This window comes from Solanum pennellii, chromosome 9, assembly GCF_001406875.1.
Source record: "Solanum pennellii chromosome 9, SPENNV200".
Classification (NCBI taxonomy): domain Eukaryota; kingdom Viridiplantae; phylum Streptophyta; class Magnoliopsida; order Solanales; family Solanaceae; genus Solanum; species Solanum pennellii.
In genome coordinates, this window is record NC_028645.1 from 81,835,835 (window position 1) to 81,861,520 (window position 25,686).

The following is a 25,686-nucleotide window of genomic DNA, read 5'->3' on the forward strand; positions in this document are numbered from 1 at the left end:
AAATGAAGATTTGTAATTCTGACCAAGTACAAATATTAAATGTAACCCAAAGTACATCAAGATCTACTAAAGAATAATCCTTATGTTCTTATTATATTTTATATAAAAAAAATAAAATCCAAGTGATGAAAAGTAGAAATCTTTCATGTACTTACACACACTAAACTTCCATCACATGAGAATTAAATTTTAAAATCATAAATACATTTTAAGGGCTTAAATATTTAATATTATTTTCCATTATGTTTTGTATATATCATAGCAAAGTCAAACTATGCAAATGACTATTATTATTACTTTCCTAGTTTCAAAATGTATTTTATTTTGACTAAACATAACATTTAATTAAAAATATTTTATTTTTCAAAATATTATAATTATAAATTATCTTATTAAAATTAAATATATAAATTAAATTTAATTATTTGAAATATAAAAAATAATATTCCTATTTAATTTTTATGAGATAAATATAAAAAGAAAGTGTATCATATAAATTGATATTAATAGATACTAGTTTTTAATGTTTATAATATTACATCTGTTTCAATTTATATAGATTGATTCAATGTATCAAATTAATATCCAAATATGAAATCAAACATAAAATCTCTCAAATAAAATTTGCAAATTAAGAGTCCACATAAAACATACTCTAAATTAAATAGTAATTAATTCAAAATATATTTAAAATAAAATTACAATATATACGTATGTAAATTAAATATTTGTTTAGCACAAATATCAAAAGATTGTTTCACCAACATTTCCCTATCACCTACCCTAACAAAAAATAATTAAAAAATTTGAGGATATTTTTGTCCACAAAAATAATTTTATTTATTCATTTATGACTTTATTGACAATAACAATAATAGTAATATATTATAATGATACATATATAGAGTTTCGAGAAGGTAAAATATATATCGATTTTATCCTAATTCGCAGAGAGATTTTTTATTTAAGAATTCTCGTTTTTATAATAACAATAATAACATATTTAATATAATTTTATAAATAAAAATTTTAAAATGTATAAAATATCAAACTTTACGTGTATCACGTGAATATGGAGAGATTGTAATAATAACATATTTAATATAATTTTATAAATAAAACTTTAAAAATATATAAAATATCGAACTTTATGTGTATCTCGTGAAGGTACAGAGATTATTCTCGATACGCCCTGGACTTTTATGACCCAAAAAAAAGAAATTAAAATTCATTATCTTAATTCTTCTTCTTCTTCTTCACCTCTTCACTCTCAGTCCCTATGAACAAACTTGCCATTTCTGCAAAACCTCAAAGCTTTGTTCTTTGTTTGATTTCCTAAAAACCCAAAACCCCATTTTTGATCTGTGAAATTCTTGTTGTTTTCAGTTATAGAGAAAAAAAAAATGGGTTCTCTAGTCCCATTTCAAGACCTTAATCTTCAACCTGAATCGACTAATTTTACATCTTCTACAACCCCAAATCCAAGAATTATCCCAAAGATTGAACCAAAGCTTGAACCCCTTGATGAGTATACACAAGCTGATCTTCAAACCCCAGCTTTTTTTTCCAACCCTAGTCCCAATTTCAACACAAGTTCTGGTTCAGCTTTTAGCAGGAACCCACAATTAGCTACTCATGAGGCTGATTCACAATCACCAAGCTCGATTATACCGGAGGTTCCACCTGGGTGCGATAGAAACAATGTTTATGTTTATTCGGAGTATAATCGAATTTCTGAGATGTTTAAAGAAGCTTTTACTGAGAAAATGCAGCGGTATGGAGATGTTGAGGTGGTTGGAAACCAGAATCAGGATTCTGTTGATGTGGTTATGGAAGACGCTGATGCTCGAGCTATAGTTCCGGTGAGTAATAATGATACACAGGTTGCAGAAGTGGTGGTTGCTAGAAGGAAATATCAACAGAGATCATCGGAATTGGTTAGAGTGACAGATCTTAAGGTTGAAGATCAGCTTTATTTTCGAGAGGCTGTTAGGAAAACCCGAATGCTGTATGATTCCTTGCGAATTCTTGCTATGGTGGAAGATGACGGAAGTCAGCATTTGGGTCCGTATAGAAAGCCAAGAGGTGATTTGAAGGCTTGTCAAATATTGAGAGAACATGGGTTGTGGATGAATCGTGATAAACGGATTGTCGGGCCGATTCCTGGAGTGCTTATCGGGGATGTGTTCTTCTTTAGGATGGAGCTTTTGGTTGTTGGATTGCATGGGCAGGCTCAAGCTGGAATTGATTATGTACCTGCAAGTCAGAGTTCGAACCGGGAGCCAATTGCTACAAGTGTGATTGTTTCAGGTGGCTATGAGGATGATCAAGATGGAGGAGATGTGATTATATATACAGGTCATGGTGGACAGGACAAGCATTCGCGGCAATGCGTGCATCAGAAGCTTGAATGTGGGAATTTGGCATTGGAGAGAAGTATGCACTACGGAATTGAGGTAAGGGTAATTCGTGGCTTTAAATATGAAGGAAGTGGAAGTGCAAGTGGTAAGGTCTATGTGTATGATGGATTATATAGAATTGTCGAATGCTGGTTTGATGTTGGAAAGTCTGGATTTGGAGTGTATAAATACAAGCTTGTTAGGATAGAGAATCAGGAAGAGATGGGAAGTGCTATTCTTCGTTTTGCACAGAATCTTAGGATCAGACCTTTGGAGGCAAGGCCTACTGGTTATGTTACTCTCGACATATCAAGGAAAAAAGAAAATGTGCCAGTGTTTCTTTTCAACGATATTGATGATAATCATGATCCGGCTTATTTTGAATATCTAGTAAAACCTATTTATCCTCCACATGTTTCTCTGAATGTGCACAGTGGTAATGGCTGCCAGTGCATTGATGGGTGTGCTGATAATTGTTTTTGTGCTATGAGAAATGGTGGCCAATTTGCCTATGATTATAATGGGATATTGTTGAGAGGCAAACCGTTAGTATTCGAATGTGGACCACATTGTCGATGTCCTCCAACTTGTCGGAATAGAGTGACTCAGAAAGGTTTGAGGAACAGATTTGAGGTGTTTCGGTCTAGAGAGACTGGTTGGGGAGTTAGGTCACTGGACTTGATCCAAGCTGGGTCCTTTATCTGTGAATATACTGGGGTTGTACTCACACGAGAGCAAGCCCAAATTTTTACAATGAATGGTGACAGTTTAGTCTATCCAAGTCGCTTTCCTGATCGATGGGCAGAATGGGGAGATTTGTCTCAAATATATCCTAACTATGAGCGCCCAGCATACCCCTCCATTCCTCCTCTGGATTTTGCTATGGATGTGTCTCGAATGAGGAATGTAGCATGTTATATTAGTCATAGTTCAAGTCCCAATGCTTTGGTGCAGCCTGTGCTTTATGATCACAACCATGTAGCGTTCCCCCACATGATGCTCTTTGCAATGGAGAATATTCCCCCTCTAAAGGAGATCAGTATTGATTATGGGGTAGCAGATGAATGGACAGGAAAGCTTGCCATCTGTGATTGACTAGCTTATAGTGGTTGATTCAATTTTGAAAATGATGCGGCACAGCTGTTTCTCGTACATTATTTGCTGAGGTAATTTAAACATTCAAGACAATAATTCCTGTTAAACTCAAAATTGTAATGACTTTCAGCATCATGTTCTCTTGAGGGATGACTGCTAATTACCAGTCTACTGGTATTAGTCGTCTTCTTACTCCAGCTACCTATTACTTTTGTTCTGAATCTCTTCGTAGACTATTTGAGACCTATTTCTTTAAAATATTGTGCCAGTCTTAAATTTATCTGGCTCTGGAGACTTCTGGACTTGCTATTCTCCTTCTATTGTGAATTTTAACAAGCTGATTGGAACTCCAGTTGCTTTGTTGAGTTTCTATCAATATGCTTTATCTCAGTTTGAATGCATCTTAACTGATTTATTGAATGAATTTGAACTTTTTTTCATGCTCGTCTGCATACATGGTATACTCCCAGACCCCACTTGTGGGACTACACTGGCTATGTTGTTGTTTCATACTAATTGATAAGAATTTCCCTTTTGCCTCTTTGCTTGTCTTTTTAATGGCTTATAGCGTGATTTTGTTTGTATTTGGTTGTGCTTTTGCCTTGATAGATCCCTTCCTCTTTAGATTTCATCTCTAAAGAACTGTTTGCACAACTGCTGTGTTGGTATCCAGTGAAATAGTTGAAGTTTGCATGTTGACATGTACACCGCCACTGCCACCGCCACACACTACTTTGACTAGCTATTCTACATGGAAAAGGGCAAATGACAGAAATGGAATTGAGTGGGAGTTGGGAGTTTTCTTTTAGGAAGGGTACTTCGGTGATTACCAAAAATTTGGGGATGAAGTAGTAAAAATCTTGTCTAATCTAGAAGTGCTTATAAGCTGAAAAGTGCTAGTGCTTATACAATAAGTCAATCCAACTTATAAGTTTTACCAAACACCCTAGAGTATGATAGAGGGTTAAAAGGGAAGTTTTGATAATAATTAGTTGAGAAGACGTCGAGAAGCTTGACGTAATTTTTAATTTATACAAATATCAACCTCGTTCAAGGGGAGGTTTATTTTGGAAATGAACCTTAATGTGAAGTATGTTAGATATGAACACAGTGGAGGCAGCTATACTAATGGAAATGTCTTTTGGTTTTTAGGAAAAAAGAATGTCTACTATTCTGAAACAAAGGTAGTAATGGTATTAAGTTAAATACTAACAGGATCAACTGGAGGAAAAATACTCTCCCTAATGCCATAGTTTATTAGTTTCTTGGTGTCCAAGCGTCAATTGCGACATGAGCTATGCTGTTGAGGTTTTGCATGCTGTGATTGCTAATTTTCTCATTTAAAGAAATGCTCAAAGGGTGTCCGTTATAACTTGAAGTACATTGAACAGATTGGACAAGTTACAAGGTGGGTTGTAATGGCTTGATTACAAGGGACTCAGCTTCCTTAAGTGGTCAATTGTGGGCACAAGAAGAGAAAGAGGTTGGGGAAAAGAACTTGTCTCGGGACTTATCAATCTTTGTGAAAAAACAGTATTGTAGGTATCACCTTTACAAACTAGGTCAAGTTTAAAAGGTAAATAAATTCCTTACTATTAGAGGAGAATGGATATGGCTATGTTGGGGAGCCAGAACGGATATGGCTATGAGAATGGATATTGTTTTTTGTATTTTCCAAGTTTGATTTTATATCATATATCAAATAACTGTGTTTTCTCTTTAGATGTTAAATTTAACATTTGAAGGAAGAACATCAATATTCTATATGAACAAAAGAATAGAAGACATTTAGATAATATTGCTGGATACCTTGCCCGTAGATAGATGGGATGCCAGAGGTGCACCGTTACATGACCTCTTTGCTCCCGATTTGGAGATAATAATTTGCTCTTCCACTCTGTTGGGTTACATCTAAGAGTTTGGCCAAGCCTTTTCCTATTCCACTCTTCTCTCTTTCTGTCCAAAGAGGCGGATGTATAATTTAGGTTCCCTCTTTGGTTAGAAAAAAGATGGAATATGATGCGTTCTTGATGATTAATGAGCACGCACATGTATATGATTTCACCATTTTTTATGTTTTATTTCATATGATCCTATTCTTTATTTGTTCCATTTCAAAAAAGATTTTACCCAAAAAGTAGACCAAACCTTCAAGTTATATTTTCTTAGTAGCTACTAGGGGTGTCAAATGGGCTGGTTGGATTGAAACGAGAGACATTAAAATGGGTTGAATTAGGAATTGGGTTGGGTCTTGATTCGTCCAAGTTTACTTTTGGGCTCAAATGAGCTTAAAAATGGGTTGGGTCTTGAGCCGCCCAATTTGACCTGCTTAATCTCTAATGGTTTGAATATATTGTTATTTAAGTTTTATAACCACAATTTGAATTTCAACTCAAGAAAATTTAAAAAAAGAAGTTACAAATGGATAGATAAATCCTAAAAGATATAAAATATAGTTATTCATACCTTCAATATAGGAACATACATTACATCAATGCAAATAAATAGTCTTAAAATGAGTTGAAATTGGAGATTATATTGGGCTCAATTGAGGATTCTCTTAAAATGGGTTCAGGCTTGAATGTGTTAAGATTGAACCCAATTCAAATTATTTTGAGCCCAACCTTAAAATTTTAGGCGAGTTACCTATTGTTGGGTTCATTTTTGACACCCTTAGTAGCACCCCAATGTTTTGGCCTAGTGGTCGTTGTAGTGGGAGAAGAGCCATGAGTTCTTAGCTTAGTTGCGTGGACTCTTCACTTTGATGCTGAACCCATGTCGGACTTTCCAAAAATGCACTACTTTTGGCAAATCCGACGTGCACCCGTTGAAATTTTTGAAGAGTCCGATCAACATAGGTTCTTAGGTTGAATCCTAGTGGAGGCAAAAATCACTAGGTGACTATTCGACATTTATGTTGGAGGTAGCAAGTACTCAATGGAATAGTCCCCACCCCCCCACCCACCCCCCCACCCCAAAAAAAAAAAATCATCAGAATAAAGGGTTTTATTTCTTTCTTAAAGTTTGCATGTCTGCCAAATCTGTAATTTTCTGCAGCAGAAACATGCTAGATAACATTAATAATTTTTTTGTTCTTTGTACTTGTTGAGTCTAAGTTATTTTACAAAATAAAATGTGACCAATAAAAATAAGATCTTCTTGTTCAAAAGAGATAATGTTACTAATCTGACCGACACTGAACTTGGTAAAATGAAATTATCGAGTGATTGAAAAATTAGATTATTCAGGAAATACATATTGAGTGTTGATATTATGCATTAATTTCTAAATCTTCACTTTTGTACTCTATCTAGTACCTTTTTGGTAGTGATGTTGATAAAATTATTATTATTTTATTATTCCCTCCGTTTCAAAAAGAATGACCTCCTTTCCTTTTTAGTCTGTTTCAAAAAGAATGACCTTTCTTTTTTTGGTAACATTTTAATTTCAGCTTTCTAGGCGGCATGTTTAAGACCACAAGATCAAAGGGCAATTTTGTATATTTGACCAAAATTTAATTTAGGACCATAAGATTCAAAAGTTTTCTTTATATTCTTAAACTCCGTGCCAAGTCAAACCAAGTCATTCTTTGTGAAATGGAGGGAGTAATTTTTTTTGTTGACTTGTACAACCTGACAAACATTAATGAGTCACTAGTCCAACTGCCCCTCGAAAGATAAGTGTTAAGAAGTCCCACATTGGTAGAGGGATGGGAAATTGGTCTCCTTATATGGACTTGGATGAACCTCCCTCATGAGCTAACTTTTAAGGTTGAGTTAGGCCCAAGTACCATATCTTAACATGGTATTAGAGCTAGGCCCATCCCAGTTTGTTGTTCACTTATGTGGGACCCCCATTTATAAGTGTTCACGCTCCAGTAGAGGTTTGAGCGTGTGAGGGAGTGTTAAGAAGTCCCACATCGGTAGAGATGGAAAATTGATCTCCTTATATAGACTTGAACAAACCTCTCCTCGTTAGCTAACTTTTGAGGTTGAGTTAGGCCCGAGTACTATATCTTAACAATAAGGTCGATAAGTTCCATGCAATTGACACGAATCTATATTTAGAAACTTTTATATTGACACACATTCTATATTTAGAGCTTGTTTGGATTGACTTAAAAGTTGGTCAAACCTACTTTTAAGTCATTTTTAGCGTTTGTAAGTGTTTGACAAGGTTAAAAAAAATTAAAATAAGTTGAAAACCAAAAGTAGGCCTTACCCTACTTTTATTTTTTTGACTTAAAAGTCATTTTTGTTTGAATTTTTTATTTTTGATTTAAAAACTACTTTTTTTAAGCCAATCTAAACCGGCTCTTACAAAAATTTATCATGATATTGTAGCCTTTTTTGCTTAGCCATGCTCTTATAAGAATTGACATTACATGTTGATAAGTAGTAAGTTACTCTTCCATTAGTTGAAAATTTTAAATTTAGGAAGTTCATATAGACGATAAATTATAGACATATTATAATGTATGCAGGAATTGGATATATTTGTTTATATGTTAGAAATAGTAATACTGCTCCCGGAGCTTCTGCTCCGTGGTAAGATCACAAAACATGATGTGTGGATTAGGAGCGCGTCAAGAGTTTGAACTCTGCTGCAGTCAAAAGCCTGATATTCAAGTGGAGAAGAGTAGAGGGAAATACCTATTATCCACTGAAAGTCTTGTATGTGAGCTGGTCCTTTGGAATCTCTCGGTTGTCAAAAAGAAGTGATAGCTACTTCTGTCAAACGTAGAGTATGCTTCTTGTCATAGTAATACACAGAAGGATTCTCTTTTCTTTCTTGCTTCTTTTATCTTCTAATTGACCTTGAATTGTCGTGTTTTCTGATAAATTGAACTTGCATGCTGATAATTTTTGTCTTTTGCTTTTTCGACGCCCCTGAAGAAGTTTGCTTCTTCCTTCTTGTTGAGTGAATTTCTACAAAGTCTCCAGGTGGTTCATATTTTTAAACTTATTAGTTTTGTGCATTTGACAAAAGCAACTTTATGATATTGTGTATCTGTACTAAATGTGCTTCCATGACCAACTAGTGTTGTTTAGATTGTTTTAGCTGACTGTCTAGTGAGATACGAAATTGAATTTCCCTACCTTTCATTTGGTGCTGTTGAGCTAAATTATGGAGAAAGTCACTTTGTTGCTCTTAGCAATGTGTTCGATATTAGCCAGAGATCACACTCCTTTCCTCTTTTTAAAAAATTATCACCTGTCCTTGAATTCCGCTTCGACATTACTGCTGGTAGTCAGATGGAGATCATAGTTATGGTTTTTTGTCAGTACTAGTTATAGCATACCTTTCAAAGTTTTTTCTGGTCATACCCTTTCAGTTCTACTTCAAGGATTTTATCCACAGCAATTTATTGTTTGCATAATCGAAATTCATAATATATTGTTCAACCTCTGCCACGATTACTGGTTCTGGAAATCATTGTTTGTGCTGCAGATACTTTGTTTTGTCAGGAAGTAACCTTCTAGGGGAATGGTTTTGATTATGAAGATATCAGCTTACAGTTGTCGCTCAAAGCAGCTTACTGCCTAACCTTGTGCTGTTTCTAATTACATTTTTTTATCTCATGCAGATGAAGGGCACTGTTACCCTCTTGACATTCCCGTTATCTTGGTGACAGTCCAGACCGCATCACTAGATTCCTAAAACAAGTTGCTCTGATAGCTGTTTTCTGCACCAGCTTGTAGATCCTATGTTGTAGATAGCATGGTGTTCAAGACTAGCTACAAGAGTGAAGAAAGTGATATTGCTGCTTCTCACTATATATCCGCGCTTTGGTAGGAACCTTTTTAACCTATGTGTGCTAACCTGCCATGATGTTCTTGATTGTAAGAACTTTCCTAGGTTGTAGTAATAGCTTGTATATATGAAGATCAAACTTGCTTATTCTGTACAGAAGATTGTATTGATATCGTGTTACCGGATAGCTGTAGTTAAGTTAAAATGCTTTTGCTAGATAAAGAGGGAAGCACCTAGTATGTGGTCCAAGTTAGGTATGCTGGGAATTTTGGAAGGATCAAAGAGGCACAGCAAATATGTTACTACCAGATTTTCCCTCTGGATATGGCAATGCAAATTTTATTCAAATTATTGAATTCTTTCTTATGCTTAAACCTATTTTTTTTCTTCTCATTGTGCTGTTTACCCTATTGAAATACAGAAAATAAACTCATTTTGCTTGATTTAGCCAAGTTATTTCAGAAACTTGAGCTGTGATGCTGAGTGTCAAATTTTATACTTAAATAGGAAAAACTCAGTTATTTGGTTGTATATTTGCTCTTATCACAATTTTCAGAAGTCGTCATTTTATTTTAATAGTCGGTGCTTATTCAAACATCATCACATAAATCGGATTTTTGAGTTAATTTGTGCAACTATATTTGGTGATGTGGCACTGTTGATTGGATAGTGACATGGAAGCTAACTGGACAATGTTGCATCAATGCTGATGTTTCAACTTACTAGACATATAAAAATCTTGATTTGAAAGATCATCAATTGACATAGATGGCTAACTTGAGAATTAGCTATGGAATGATGATTTGGATGAGTAATTAGATAGAGACTACTGAATTACAGCCCTGTTTTGCCAAGTTTTTTTTAAGCTAAAATTAATTATCATTCATAGAGTTTAAATTTTATGTTTTTGGTTAAAAAAGAATACTATGTGTTACTGAGCAGCAGAGCTAACTTGTGTTCTGTTGGTAAAGGCAAATATATGATAAGAACTGAGAAAGCAATTGCTAGTACATTTGACTTTGACACATAGAAACTGAACATGTTATATGGCATAAAATTGTCCAAGTGCTGCAGAATTTGGATACATGATGATAGACATATCTGTTAATAGTGTACACATATACAACTGATACTACGAGTCGTATCGATCAAATAGCCTCGTTTTTGAACCCTTGTCAAAGATGTAGAACTGTCAGATGGTGGTTCCATTCTTCTCAAGTTCGCGTTGTCTGGCTCTTTCCATCTTTCGCTTACGCCATTCCTCCACAACTGTACACAAGTTTATTATTGAAGGGAATGAGTTTAACGAACAATTGTACAAAATCATGCTTTATCTATGCATTGCATTTGACCCAAGAAAATCACACTTGATATTGCCACCAATGTACTCTTTTAAAGCTCCTAACAGTAAGACTTAATAACATCTAATGGTTTTAAAATGCAAGAAGAGAGTACTAGCTGTCAATACCAGAACAGAGGCACAACAGTTTTAGCCATGGAACGCGACACATACAATTAAGGAGCAGTATCTCACTGGTAAAGTCCATTATGATAGCAGAAAACACTGCCAAGAAGCAGATGAGTAAATTTATACTAAAGATGTATTGCTAGCTCAGAATTCTATTTGCCATTCAAAAAGACGAGAACTTTTGATGTCCATTTCATGTAGGCCATGCTTATTTCTCATAACTATTGGTTTCATTAGCAAGTAGGATGACTCATGCATGAAAGGAGAATACACAAGGTAGGAGAAACCCTGCAAAACCATCTTGAGGTTGTCGTATATGCTCCTAAAGCACATGTGAGAGATGCACACAACAAAGTCCTCATGGATATCCCTGATTTAAGATGCTTATTGTGTGACTAGTTGATACCCAATAGTCCTGACTCCTGAGTCTTTATGAAGATCAACAGGATCTAACACCAGCGATAGAATGCAGTTCTAGCACTTCAGACTTTTTACACTCGATTGCAGTGCACTATCTATTATCCAGGTTTAACACTGCTACATCAATGCTGCATCTCAGACTATGCAAGTAGTAATAAACAGGATTTCTGTACATACAATTCATGCTGCACGATAAGAAGGATGACATATACTGTTTACACCTAAGAGAAGGAAAGGGAAACTACAGCAGGACAAAAAATGTCTTACCGTCTGAAATTTAAACAGAGGAGGATAAATGTAAATGTTGTGATGGACAGTGGTTTACTAAGAACAGTGTTTTCTGTTGAAGATCATACATGATTTGTATTGATTTGATTTGATAAATGTGATTTACCTTCATTAGGAGATGTAAATCTGCCAAAAACATCTAAATTACCGAAGCAATAATCAGTGTACTTAGTATAAATGTCCAAACAAACTTGAGGGAATAATCAAACTCAACGAGTCTCTCAGTCTTTCACGTAATTCTTCCTAGTGTCTTTTTAGAATACTGGATAAGACAAACTACTAATTCCTATATCACAATTCAGTCCTCTTTGAGCCTACTTGCATCGCTCTCATACTCCTACTAAAACCGATGATAATTCTTCTATATTCTCTGGGTATGATCTACTTGTGGACACTGTCTTAGATCTTATAGAAGTAGAATATCAAACTTTGGTCCCACAATACGTGCCATCATCTGATTAAAATTACTTCTCCAAGAGGTAAGGTGCATTGAGTTAAGAAAAATAAAGTTGATGTGTTCCTACTGACAATTAAGTTGTCCTTCATATAGCCTCAATTCATTGACCGAATTCAGAGGAAAGCAAATGAACTGTTAATTCAAGGGAATCAGATGACTGATATATTGATAATTGTGCTTTTTAGAAGATGTACAATTGACTGAAGCTTGCAATGCCAGTTAATTTAGCAAAAAGTTTCTTTTACTGATTCCAAGAGCTGCAGAAGACATTGTTGACGGACTCACCATGTGGCTAAGCGTTATAGAGGTCTTTTTGTATCTAAAGATAAGATAAAGAGTGTCCAGAGGGTTGTTGATTATTACCTTTAACGCTGCCTGAATCAGAATAAGAACGATAATTGTTCAGTCTAGATATGAGGTCTACTGCAGCAGTCTGCTTTGCATCCTTCTGTTGGAGAGGATCTGGTTCGACATGACCTTCTTTCTGAATTTCCTTCACCTATCACGACAGAAGATATTATATTCTCCAAAAGTCGCAAAAAATAGAAAACAAAACATTACTAATACTATTGATGCACAGGCACACAGCATTCTAATTGTTCAGCTAAAACCAAACAATAGGAAAAAGGAGGTACATACTCTTTTAATTAGCTCCACAGGCAACATAGCACGACGAATCTCTGCTGCTTCCGTTATATACCTTTCAACTGCAAACCAAACAGTAAGATGCCATATTAGCCATTCTCATACCAAAACTAGATTAGGTGCTCCTGCAACAGCTTTTTTTTTTGGGTAACTAACAGTATTATAAATCACCAAAGGGCAGTCATTACAGAATTAGCTAGCTAAAACAGCTTGCTATGGTCTAGAATTGTAACAAATTTACTCACAGAATCTGACATACTGATGATTAAAACTTTAAACTAGAGACTAAAACTTGAATATCAAGGGTAGCTCGCACATTGCATATGTATGCTAGATCTTTAGTCATTGTTTTCACATATTTGATTCTTTTTTCAAAGAGTCGCTGATTTCTATCTATGTACAATTTTTAAAGAGCAAAACTGTCTGTGTACAAGTCCACCTTTGTTTTTGATATGCAGGAGGGATACGGGAAGATTCCTCTAACAGGACTCGTACCATGCTATTCTGGATGAGATTTGATAATTTCTGCCATAATGTTCATTCACAAGGCATTCTATTATTCATGTTCCAGCCAGTATACCACTACCTTCACAGATTCTGAAAGAAGTGGATATCTTTTGTTTCCGTCGAATCACAAGCTGGTGCAAGGACAAGACTAATGCAACTTTTGACTGAGGTTACCAAGTAATCACCCAATTTTACCTCTAAATTGACAGCTAATCACTTCAAATAGGTACTTCCAAAGGGTTGCAGAAACTCAAAAAGGGTCATATGGCAACTTGCAAGAAACCTAATTTTGTGCTATTTAAGCAAGAGATCTCACTAATTAGTTTATACTATAGGGAGTACAAAAGAAAGCCAGTAACTTTCTAAATCCTAATCTCATATACTCTCAATTATGCTTCCCCTTTCTGAAATTCAAAGTTCAACACTCAATTAGATCAGCAAATGCAGCAATTCCAGATCAAAGTAATCATTTTTACATTTCTTAATCAAACAGCAAAAAACCTCTAATCCTATATGCACTTTCTCAAAATTTATGTGTTCTTTTGCTACCCTAGCAAAAACCCAGAAAAAATCAAACAGAAAGAAACACAATTTACAGATTAAGAATCCCAAGAACCTAAAAATGAAGCAAATTTAAAGGGAAAAAGAAGCAAGAAGAGATGGAAACCTGAAGATGGTGTGGTGGAAGATGAAGAAGAAGAGAAGAAACTGTGAAGTATAAAAAGGGCAGCAATTATATTGACGAAAGTGACAATAATGGTGGCATTCTTGAACGACCACCTTAATCTCCACCGATGTTGTACATGTACCACCTCCATTTTCAATCCTCAGCTGAAAAAAAAGAAGCAAGGTTCTTGATTTAGCAATTGTGTTTGCTAAATGGAAGTTTCTCATAAATTGGAAATTACTTAATTTTGTGTTGAAAAAAACGACAAATATATCTCGAATAATCATAAATCGAATACAGATGTCATATTTTTGAGATATTGGTGCTTCTATCCTTCAAAAATTAAAGCAAATATGTTATTTATACTAATGAACATACATGTATTATAAATAAATATTGAATCGATGGATAAGATTATGACATGTATGTCAATTAATATAAATAGTATATATGCTCTAGTTTTTATACGATAAAAGTATTAATATCTCAAACATGACGTAGAACGATAATTTGAGATATATTTATTCTTTTTTCCTTTATTTTTAAGAGTCAAACTATAATTACATTAACAATGTATTTATTATTGTATTGATATATAAAAGAACCCATAGTAAACATTATCAAAATCCCACTTTTAAATTCTCTTATTATCATTGCCCCTATTAGTTTTACAAATTTTAAATCTCTTATTTTCACGCATCAGATTAATGTAACATCACATCAAATTACTGTATCCCGCACATCAAATTAGTGTATCTCGCCCATTAGATTAATATATCTCGTGCATCAGATTAGTGTATCATGTATAAAATGTACATCATATTAGTATATCATGTATAAAATGTACTATATCTTATTTAACTATTAATATATTTCGCACATCATATTAATATATTCGACTATCAATATTTATATTATTGTATCAGTTTAAAAAATTTATGTAATTATAAATTTATAAGGACTAAAATAATAATTTTATTTTAAAATATGTGATTTCTGTTTTTGTCCAAAAAATTTAAGTTATTGAATTAACAATTTTTTTTTTAGTTAAATTGACTTTTCGGAGTATTTGCACCACCCAAACAACCCTTTAGTCAATTATTTTTAGGAGATCGGCGGCAGAGAGCTTAGCGGAGAAGAGAGAAGAAATTAGGGTTCAGCATGGCGTCACGAGGGATTCTGTCGAGGGCAAGTAGGATGAAGACGAAGCTACAATCAGCACTTGAAGCTAACATAATTGAAGTCGAAGACGTTTCTTACCAGCACGCCGGTCATGCCGCCGTCAGGGAAACCGGAACAAACGAGACACATTTCAATCTCAAAATTGTGTCAAACAAGTTCGATGGACAGAATCTTGTTAAACGTCACCGTATGGTGTATGATCTCTTGACTGATGAATTCCAATCTGGTTTACATGCTCTATCTATAGTAGCTAAGACACCCAAAGAAGATGGCATGTAATTGTTCAGTTTGAGTTGATTTATTCAGTTGAATAATATTTTGGTTTTATTATGTTGAAACTCAAATTGAGATAAGCTATGAAAGTGTTGTGGTGATCATAATTACTATTGTTTTTATTTGCTTTAGTTATCGTATTGATTGTTGTTGCTACTTGTTCGTTTTCAGCATGGTTTCTTTGCTTTTGTATTTGTTTTACAATGCTTGTGTTTTGCTATGCTTTACTTGAGCTGATTGATGAGGGTGTGTATTCATAAGATAGTGGTAAGTCTGTGTACACACTACTCTCCTTTTACATTGTTTGTGGGATTACATATTGTGTTGTTGTTATTGTTCCTTTCCTTATTAGTTGTTGTGTTTTCGTTTCTTTTTGACTTATTTGCTGCGCTTGAAAGTTGAACGGAGGCTCCTTCAGAAACAACCTCTCAACCTTGACAAGGTATAGATAAGGTCTAAGTACACTCGACCTTCTCCAGACTCTAGTTCTGGGATTTCACTAGATAAGGTTTGCATATACTCTACCTTTTCCGGACTCCACTTGTGGGATTTTACTGGATATATTGTTGTTGTGGATATATTGTTGTTGTAAGAGATATGGGTGAATCATGAGTTCTCCCATCTATTTGTTTTCCTCCATAATAACCCTGTTCGATAAAAGTCTGATTTTTCTTGTTAATTGCTCTGCTTCTCTTGATTTTGCAGTCAACTAGAGAAGTCTTGTTGTTTACCCATAACCATATTTTAAAGCTAGCAAAAGTTAGGATGATGTGATTGAAAAGATTATTGGCTGATGGGGCTATTCAAAAAGCTTTTCGTCCAATCATGTTTTAATACCAGTGCAGGATTTTGTAAGACAGCTGTGTTGTTCTGCAAAACTATGGCTATCTACTTAAAAAGAGTCCAATCATTTGATTATGCCGTCCTCACAGTTCCTTACCTCGTCTTAAGGGTCTGCTGCACATTGATTTTGTCATGGTAAGTTTTTTTTCTGATCGCTAACAATGTAATTTAGTCTGTCATGGGAAATTATTTACCTCTTTTTACAAGGTTATTATCTTATTGATTAATCTTTATATAGAGATTTACATTATAAGTGACTTGATCGTACAAGTTTTTACATCGTCAGTACATGGAACTCAAGTCCTGTTTGTTTTCCATATTTCTAGTGTAACTCTTCTTTTACTAATGTTGAGTCTTGCTTGGTTATTTTTGTCATTTCTTTAACCTCAGGTATTGTTCTTTTATGCCAGGCCAGCTTTAAGAGATAATATTTAGATGGAGGTTTAGCCTTTTTATAAGTTTGTCTCTTTATATACATAGTAAAATATCAAATGGACATATTTGTTGCTCTTGGATTTCTTCTTTGTCATTTCTGTTGATTCATTGAGGATAGAACAAGAAAGGATTTTCCAAAAAACAAATTCAGAGGCTTATAAGTCAGTGTAAAGTGAATATGCTCTTCATCGGAAAAAAAGTCTGAAGTGAATATGCTCTTCTTTGAAAAGAAGTGTGAAGTGAAGATGCTGATTAAAAAGTCTACTTCTACATATTTTCTGTGACCCTAGTGTGGCTGATCGTAGCCTTGGTAAGTTATTGCCTCACCAATAGTTAATAAGACACAAGACCCTCCTCGGGCAGATTCCTCCTTTTGCTCCTCTGTCCACAGGTCTTAGCAGCTGTTTCCAGCTGTCGTTCCCCTCTCAAGAGCAGGTTCTTACGCGTTATCAACCATCCACCACTGGAAATATCACTTTCTCTACGACTTGAATGTGCTAAGCATGGTGTCAGAGATCATCCGGAGCCAGGAGAGGACTATTCTTCTAGTTGTAGTCATGCCAGAAATAAGAAGAAAGCCAACCAATGTAGTGATCATGTTGAAGGAAGACAAGGTTCTCTTAGACAAGGTTGAATGAGTCAAGTTTTCAATTGTCACTTGGCACTTCTGGATCTCTGGTTCTATCGGCTCCGATCATCATGAAAATAACAAAACAAAGATCACTCAATCATATTTCACAGAAATCTGATCCTTATTCCATCATTTTCAATCCCCTTGCTGCTAATTCTGGCCTGTCTCCTGAACTGCTGCAGGATCTGGACCTAGCTGAACTACTTCAAGCTTCTGCTCAACTGGTTGCAACTCGAACATTTGATCGTGCTAGAAAGCTGCTAAGCTTGTGTAACCAGTCTGCTTCTGCTACTGGTACGCCGGTTCAGAAAATAGTGTATTATTTCGCTGATGCTCTTCAACACAGAATTGATAGAGAGATGACGAAAATGCTATTTACTGGAGAGGAAGATATTGAAGTATATTTTCTATTCGTTTATGCAAGTTGTTGCTGATCTAGACTCGAGCATCTCATTCAACACTTGTCTAATATATCATATGTTTGGACCTAATAACTTAAAAATGTAGCCCGTTATTGTAGTTACCAAACTAAATTTGGTTTATCAAATGTCTAATCATTTGATATTCAATAAAGAAGTTATTTAAATACATTGATGGTTCATCTGTTATAAATTATATAGTATTTCTTTTTGAATAGCTTTGAAAGCTGATCAAAATATGATTTTGACAGTAATTCATACATTTCATAAGACTCACGTGCATAGCGCGTTTACTCTTACTAAAAGTGGGAAGCTTCAAAGATAGAAAGTAGGATTATCATTTTAAGCATAGACTAAATCAAACATCTAATTAATTAAATAACATTATTTTAATTATTTTTTAGTGGATCAAGAATTGAAATTTCGTAAATGGTATGCAGCTACCCTCCGTCATACTTTTGGGACATTGGTGCCCTTGTCGTCCAAAAACAACAAAATGGATATTTAATAAATGCCGGATCGGTGGATAAGATTATGACACGTGTATTTTCGTTAGTATAAAGGATATTTATGTTTTAGTTTTTGGATGATAGGAGCACCAATGTCCTTAAAGTATGACGGAGGATATTTGCATACTATTTATGATAATTCAGAAGTATATTTGTCCCTTTTCCCTAAAAAGAACACATATTTATCATGATTGCTCGTCCATCTAGTATATCTGTAGTGGTTTAAGAATTGAAGTTTCGTAAATGGTATGCAGCTACCCTTCGTCATACTTTTGGGACATTGGTGCCCTTGTCGTCCAAAAACAACAAAATGGATATTTAATAAATGTCGGATCGGTGGATAAGATTATGACACATGTATTTTCGTTAGTATAAAGGGTATTTATGCTTTATTTTTTGGACGATAGAAGCACCAATGTCCCAAAAGTATGACGGAGGATATTTGCATACTATTTATGATAATTCAGAGGTATATTTGTCCCTTTTCCCTAAAAAGAACACATATTTATCATGATCATCCGTCCATCTAGTATATCTATAGTGGATCAAGAATTAAAGTTTCGTAAATGGTATGCAGCTATCCTCCGTCATACTTGTAGTGGATCAAAAATTGAAGTTTCGTAAATAGTATGCAACTACCCTCCGTCATACTCATACTTGTAGTGTCAAGAATTGAAGTTTCGTAAATAGTATGCAGCTACCCTCCGTCATACTTTTGGGACATTAGTGCTCTTGTCGTCCAAAAACAATCAAGAATTGAAGTTTCGTAAATAGTATCCAGCTACCCTCCGTCATACTTTTGGGACATTGGTGCCCTTGTCATCCAAAAACAACAAAATGAGGAACACTAAAACAAACGTGGTCGGCAGGATTCGAACCTGCGCGGGCAAAGCCCACATGATTTCTAGTCATGCCCGATAACCACTCCGGCACGACCACTTGATGTTCATATTTCTCATAGTATAAATTAATTATTGCGTAAAAAAATGAATGTAATTTTTGATTTTCCCTTTATCTTCATCAATTCTCATTCTAGTGTTCGAATTTCTTCAGTCTTTCAATTTTTCTATGCTCATACTCCATAGAAACTGCTTAAATTTCTTGACTACTTCTCCCTACAGTTCAAAAATCCAATCTTGCACCATTTTTCTTTTATGTCACAGCATTTCGCAGTAAAATCTTGGCCCCTCTTCTAAATGTTTCGTGTATGAGACTTTCATCAGTGGCTGAAGCTTTTTGGTTCAAGATAAATCCTGGGTATTCTCTATTTTCAGTTTTATTTATCAGTTTCAGCTTAAAGTTTCAATCTTTATACACTTCAAGGCATTTTCTTGAAAAAAAAAGGGGATTAATTTGAAGCTTATGAACCATGTGTTTGATGATTTGCAGGTATAATTTAGTGTGTTTGTTCTGATAGTAAGATGGCATTGACATTCCTTAGAGGGATACAGCTTAACCCGTCTATGTTATACCCTTCTTCATATTTTGCAAGAAAACATGGTGTTTTGTATTGTTGTATGAGAAGTGCACAGACACAAACTGCAACCCAAGAAAAGGAACAGACTAAGTTGAAAGTTTCCACTCAAAGCCAACCTAAAGCAGTTGATAAGTTTCTGAAGGATTTTGAGGCAGTTATAGGGATTGAAACCCATGTTCAACTTTCCACTCTCACTAAGGCTTTTTGTAGCTGCCCTTATAACTATGGTTCTCCACCTAATACCAGTGTTTGCCCTGTTTGTATGGGTTTGCCTGGTGCATTGCCAGTCTTGAACTCAAAGGTGATAGAGAGTGCAGTAAGAGTTGGCCTTGCACTTAATTGTAAACTGTCTTTGAATTCTAAGTTTGATAGAAAACAGTACTTCTATCCTGATCTTCCCAAAGGATATCAAATATCACAGTTTGATATCCCAATTGCTAGTGGTGGTTATCTTGATGTGGATCTTCCACTCGAGTATGGCGGTGGCCATAGAAAGTTTGGCATTACCAGGGTGCATATGGAAGAAGATGCAGGGAAGCTGCTTCATACCGATGGGGGGAGCTACTCACAGGAAAGAACTCCTTCATACTTAAACATTCACATGCTCGCCATTTTACCCCCCTATTTTCAGACCCTTTTGTTTCAGATAGCATATTCTTATATTCATCAGATGCATCACATTGTAATGTTATCGCCATTGATGTTTGTATCAATTTATGGTGATTTATTTTGTATATGTGCATGAATAGAGTTAGATTATTTGATCTAACATACTTGTTGCTTCTATTAATAAAGTACTCACTTGTGAATTTTAGGCAGGTGTTGATTTGTTTGGCTCTCTGATACAGGTTGACTTAAATAGAGCTGGAGTCCCATTGTTGGAAATTGTATCTGAACCAGATATGACAACTGGTATTGAAGCTGCAGAATATGCTGCAGAATTGCAAAGGTTGGTCAGGTATCTGGGAGTGGGTAACGGGAACATGCAAGAAGGATCACTTCGCTGCGACGTCAATATTTCAGTTCGTCCTATTGGTCAATTAGAGTTTGGTACAAAGGTTTGCATGATCTGCTTTCCGTCTCTATTGCTTTCCCTTATGCATAGGAAATACTAATTTATAGCTAGATGATTCAGGCATGAAGATTCTAAATTTTAGTTTGCTTTCCTTTGTGGATGTTTTTCTTTCTTATCTTGTTCTGCCATTTTTCTGGGTGGATGGTTCGGTAAGTTGTGTTTCAAGTGATACATTGGCTCCTATTCCATTGTTCATCTATGCACCACAAAGAATGGCTCCTATATAATCTGGTCAATTGACAACTTAATTTAGTGCCAGGTGTAAGTCCAGTTTGGCCATTGTCCATTTATTAAATTCTTGCTTTAGCCTTAAAATTAATAAGGGAATTTACTTGTCATTTGAATGTCAAATGTGGTCTATGGTAGGTCCCAGAGGAGTCTATATTTGCATTCCAAGTTTTGTGAACCCAGTATTTTATATTCTGATGAACATAATCTCAGCTTCATTTGGTGGGACTGCCATTGTTTGATAAAACTTGAAACTGGAGACATGTTTAGCATGCAAATTTTTTGTCTTAATTCGTCAAACTACATATTAAATGCCATTCAAGACTTTAAGTTAGCTGTCCTTGTATTTGTCGCTAGAGTGAGTGAGTGACCATGATTTCCCCATTTCTGCAACTTTCATGTCAATTACATTGTTTCTTCTCTATAATGGGTCAAGTTTTTACTTCATCTGGTGTTAATTCTTTATTGTTGCCTTTCTATGTTCTGGAAATTCTCAGCAGTGAGTGTGTAGTTTAAGTTGCATATGTTAAGTCAGCATTCTATGTTATGAACTGATATATCTTTTTTTTGTGTCAGGTTGAAATTAAAAACTTGAACTCCTTCTCATCGATGAGTAGGGCCATTGATTATGAAATTTCAAGACAGGTGGAACTACATAACCAAGGCCAGATTGATCAAATTGTACAGGAAACTCGTCTATGGGAGGAAGGTGCTCAGGTATGCAACTGTACTTTTTGATACTACTGTAGTATGTCAGACTAGTTTACTCAAGTCTTTCCGTGGAAAACTTATATGCTTAACTTTCTCATACATCTAGAAAACAGTAACCATGCGAAAAAAGGAAGGACTTGCTGACTATCGTTATTTCCCTGAACCTGATCTCCCTGGTGTTTCTCTCACCGAGGAGTATGTGAACAGTATCCGTGAGTCATTGCCTGAACTTCCAGAAGATAAGCGTCGGAGGTACGAGAAAATGGGCCTAAGCATGCAAGATGTCCTATTTCTTGCCAATGACATCAATGTAAGTGCTTCTCATTGTCAGGTTCTGCTTATACTGCCTTATTGGCATGTGGACACTCCAGTACTGAAATCTATCAAGCTGATGTTATTTCGTAAGGGTTTAACCTGTGCATGAAGTGCTTCTCACCAGAAATTTAATATGATGCTTTGAATCCTTAAGCATCTAAAAGGACAAGCATTATTTGACTTTTAGATACACATAAGTCCATTTAGCTATATGCCTCTTGGAAATATCTACCCTCCCTTCTCCCTTCTCCTTCTCTTCCATGAGTTCCAATGGCCCAATGAGACCAAAGTTGGGTGGGTTGGTGGTGGGTGGTGAGAAGAGGGTGCGGACTTGAGTAAGTAAAGGAATAGAAGTGAAGGATGATGTTGTGCTAGAACACAATCATCCTTTCATTGACTTATGGTTTAACATGGATGGATTCCCCTATCAAGTTTGTCTTCAAAGGAGCCCGAAAGTATGACATCGTCATCCTGTTATTAAAATTCTGGACTATTAGCCTGCATAATCAGGCCTTTTCCAGCTTTTCCCATTATTTCTCTGTAGAAATATCCAGTTCCACTGATAATTGCATGTTTCAGATTGCAGATTTTTTTGATACAACAACTGCAGGAGGTGCTGATATAAAGCTTGCTGCCAATTGGATTATGGGAGATATTGCTGCGTACATGAAAAATGAAAAAGTGAATATCAATGAGATTAAACTTACCCCTCAAGAACTGGGGGAGCTCATAGCTTCCATTAAAGATGAGACTATCAGCGGAAAGATTGGGAAGGAGGTAAATGCACTTTGGGCGCTGATATAACTAAATTTGTTATGGTTGAAATCACATCTTATGGTTTTCCTATACATTACTAATAGCATTTTTGTTTTGCTGATTTTCTTCACCATTTAGAATATTTTTGGGTGCGTTGAGGTTGGGGGTTTGTCCAGTCACAAGTAACTATCTGTTAGGCTTCTTAATTCTTCTGCAAATCACTGACCTTCATTTGGTTGCAGTCCATGTTGTCTTTGAGAAGCCAGGAATTGGTATAACAACAACAACATACCTAATGTAATCCCACAAGTGGGTCTGGGGAGCTAGAATGTATGCAGACCTCACCCCTATGGCCCTACCTTTGTGAGTTAGAGAGGTACCCGACGCAGGATAGTGAGAAAAGAGACAACAAAGTAGCAAGATACAAAAAAGATGTAACAAAAGATAGTAATACACATTGAAGAATAAGAAACTATGTGATAATTGATAATAATACTAAAAGGAGAGGAGAAAACTAGCCCAGTCCCTTCCCCATACAGAATGCGACAACACTCATCTACCTACTAACCTTCAATCCTCATCCTCGACCTTCACATCTGAGGTCATGTCCTGAGTCAGCTGAAGTTGTGCTTTGTCCTGTCTAATCACCTCCACCCCCAGTTCTTCTTCAGCCTACCTCTACCTCTCCTAACTCCTGCTAGAGCCAACCTCTCACACCTCCTTACTGGCACATCCTCGCACCTCCTCTTCACATGTACGAACCATCTCAGTCCGCTTCCCTCATCTTGTCCGATGTTTCTTATTGGTGTTGATGCTTTGGTTTACAGTGTTTTAGAAACATTATAACTGAAGATGGAACATATATCAGGAATTTAACATATACCTTCTTCAGACAATCATGACTGATGAGATCTGCTATAGAGGCCAATTAAAAAGTCCCTATGTTAGCAGCAATGTAGTCTCTCTGTAACTTCAGTTTATTGTTGTACCGTACTTTGTGACAATCATAAGCTGTTGTTTGAGCATGAGAAATCCATACTGATCAAGAGTCTTTCCGGCATGACTAGTTTGGCATGTATCATTTTTGATGATACATCTTAATATGTGCATGGATGTGTGCATATAAGAGAGGGAAAGAGTATCACTTGTGCATGATCAGTAGTATTCTTTAGAAATGCATAAATGTATGGTAATGGGTCACTCTCTTCATTGGCTTTACTTTGATCCACTCTGTTCAATTACTATGTTTCTGACCGATAATTGTTATTGAACTTTACAGATTTTATTTGAGCTAATCGCCAAGGGTGGAACAGTCAAGGGGCTGATAAAAGAAAAGGATCTGGTTCAGGCAAGTTGGCTTGCAATATTGCAAGAACTCTAGTATTTTTCTCTTGTTATAAATAATTATATAGTAAAATGATTTTACTGTTCTGTTGATGAGCTTTATAATCATCTGTTGAACTGGATTCTTTTAAATCTCAAATAAAAAATTTCTTGAATAAACTTTCAAGACCACTAACTTATCACCTGTTACCAATGACGCTGTTCTCTCATTCTGATGGATAGAGTTAAAATTGTAGCCCGTGTTACCTGAATCGTAGTTATTTGGAGACCCTTTGATTGGATAAGGAAGCTGATCATGAAACAACTACAAATAAAGATACTTGAAGATGAATATTGACCCCACAAAGACACTGAGCCAATTAACTTTAGATTGCTTGATGACTGTTAATTATCTGATGTATTGATACTCAATCTTACTTCCAAGGTTTCAGGATTTACCTAGTAGAACCTTATTATAACAAGTTGTAGATGTAAGTTTTGGTATTGTTGTGATATCAAAGCCAAATGACTGCTAAACCGTTATTGTCTCAGTTTGATAAAAGCCTCAGCACAGTTCCGTTAACCTGATTCTATGAACTGCGTGGATAATCTATTGCGGATATCATACACATCACTGTTAAAAGTTTCCATTACTTATCTATCAAGAAAATGTTCATGGTTGAAAGTTCCCAAAATTATCTTCTGAAGTGTGTCAAACTGTGTGTATTTGTTTTCGATTATACTGCCTCAGAATTTCTACCATGAGCTATCTTGTCTAGAAACATCTTGACCTAAGTGACCATGTGTCATTCAGACTGACTACCCTTGTGGTTGTGTTTATTGATGTTAACAATTTGTATAAAGAAGTAGTGTTGTCGATTTACACGACTGGCAATTCACAACCAAGTAAGTAACTGAAGCATATTTGTTATTAAAGGAATCTAATTTGCTTTCTCATTTTTGAATAAACAGATTGTTGACACCGTGGAGATTGAGAAAATGGTAGATAAGGTGATTGCAGACAGTCCAAAGCAGCTGGAACAATACCGCGGTGGTAAAACTAAATTGCAAGGTTATTTTGCTGGCCAGGTATGTTTTCATTCAGTCTTTGAAGTTTGTTGTTTTCATATCATGCTGGCTATTGTTCATTACTTTTCACATTGTTGTGCTGATTGCTAGGTGATGAAGGAATCAAAAGGCAAAGCAAATCCAAAACTTTTGAACAAAATCCTTTTAGAGAAATTAAATGCCAAAAGCTGATCATGTACGAGCTCCGTCTAGCTCTAGAGAAATTAAATGCCATATATGCACCATTAGTCATTTGCTTTCCTCTCTTATCATATTGCTTATGTTCCGTTTGGATGGCATGATGACTATTACCATCTTTGCAACGTGATTACAGTCATTGGCTACTGATGAAGAGTCCATATTAACCGGTGATAATCTTCATATCACCAGCAAGTGCAAGCACCTGATTAGAGCTTTTCAGATCATTTGCAAATCATCAGAACTGAGGAAGACACATGTAGCAGAGTTAGGATAGGTCATTATTTTCGACATTTTTTTGGACTAGTTCTTAATAAGTACAATGATGGTATATTTTCGAACTACCAAAACAATGATTTATGTACTAGCATCAGGAGAGAATAAGCTTATTGTTAATGCAATTGCAACTGATACTTTCTTTCTTCAAGTGTAATATAGCATACACTTTACTATGGATTGTCCTTTTTGTTAATGACTTTTGTTGCCTATTTGACATAAGTGTGAGCATAAATTAGCTTAGCTTGCTTATGAGCCCAGAATTCA

General features: G+C 35.4%; 4 protein-coding genes and 1 non-coding gene across 5 annotated transcripts; 3 read left to right on the forward strand and 2 right to left on the reverse strand.

Annotated features, from left to right (window-relative positions):
• Positions 1–1,212: 1,212 nt before the first annotated feature.
• On the forward strand, positions 1,213–9,691 carry LOC107031530 (histone-lysine N-methyltransferase family member SUVH9-like). The gene is made up of 2 exons (XM_015232943.2): positions 1,213–3,565; positions 9,082–9,691. The coding sequence occupies exon 1, from the start codon at positions 1,404–1,406 to the stop codon at positions 3,492–3,494; it is 2,091 nt and encodes a 696-aa protein (XP_015088429.1). The 5' UTR covers positions 1,213–1,403; the 3' UTR covers positions 3,495–3,565; positions 9,082–9,691.
• Positions 9,692–10,249: 558 nt separating this feature from the next.
• Positions 10,250–13,931, reverse strand: LOC107029656. The gene is made up of 4 exons (XM_015231089.2): positions 13,701–13,931; positions 12,521–12,588; positions 12,245–12,380; positions 10,250–10,517 (listed from the first exon to the last, which is right to left on the reverse strand). The coding sequence occupies exons 1-4, from the start codon at positions 13,849–13,851 to the stop codon at positions 10,441–10,443; spliced, it is 432 nt and encodes a 143-aa protein (XP_015086575.1). The 5' UTR covers positions 13,852–13,931; the 3' UTR covers positions 10,250–10,440.
• Positions 13,932–14,769: 838 nt separating this feature from the next.
• LOC107029353 (protein BOLA1, chloroplastic) lies at positions 14,770–15,286 on the forward strand. The gene has a single exon (XM_015230749.2). It carries the CDS (start codon positions 14,862–14,864, stop codon positions 15,159–15,161), a length of 300 nt encoding a protein of 99 aa, XP_015086235.1. The 5' UTR covers positions 14,770–14,861; the 3' UTR covers positions 15,162–15,286.
• A 3,563-nt stretch (positions 15,287–18,849) lies between these two features.
• On the reverse strand, positions 18,850–18,931 carry TRNAS-AGA. The gene has a single exon. It is a non-coding gene; the product is annotated as a tRNA-Ser (tRNA).
• An 85-nt stretch (positions 18,932–19,016) lies between these two features.
• LOC107031305 (glutamyl-tRNA(Gln) amidotransferase subunit B, chloroplastic/mitochondrial) lies at positions 19,017–25,631 on the forward strand. The gene is made up of 10 exons (XM_015232629.2): positions 19,017–19,249; positions 19,382–20,040; positions 20,318–20,527; positions 21,349–21,489; positions 21,590–21,793; positions 22,378–22,575; positions 23,834–23,902; positions 24,850–24,966; positions 25,057–25,141; positions 25,280–25,631. Exons 2-9 carry the CDS (start codon positions 19,414–19,416, stop codon positions 25,135–25,137), a joined length of 1,647 nt encoding a protein of 548 aa, XP_015088115.1. The 5' UTR covers positions 19,017–19,249; positions 19,382–19,413; the 3' UTR covers positions 25,138–25,141; positions 25,280–25,631.
• Positions 25,632–25,686: the final 55 nt, after the last annotated feature.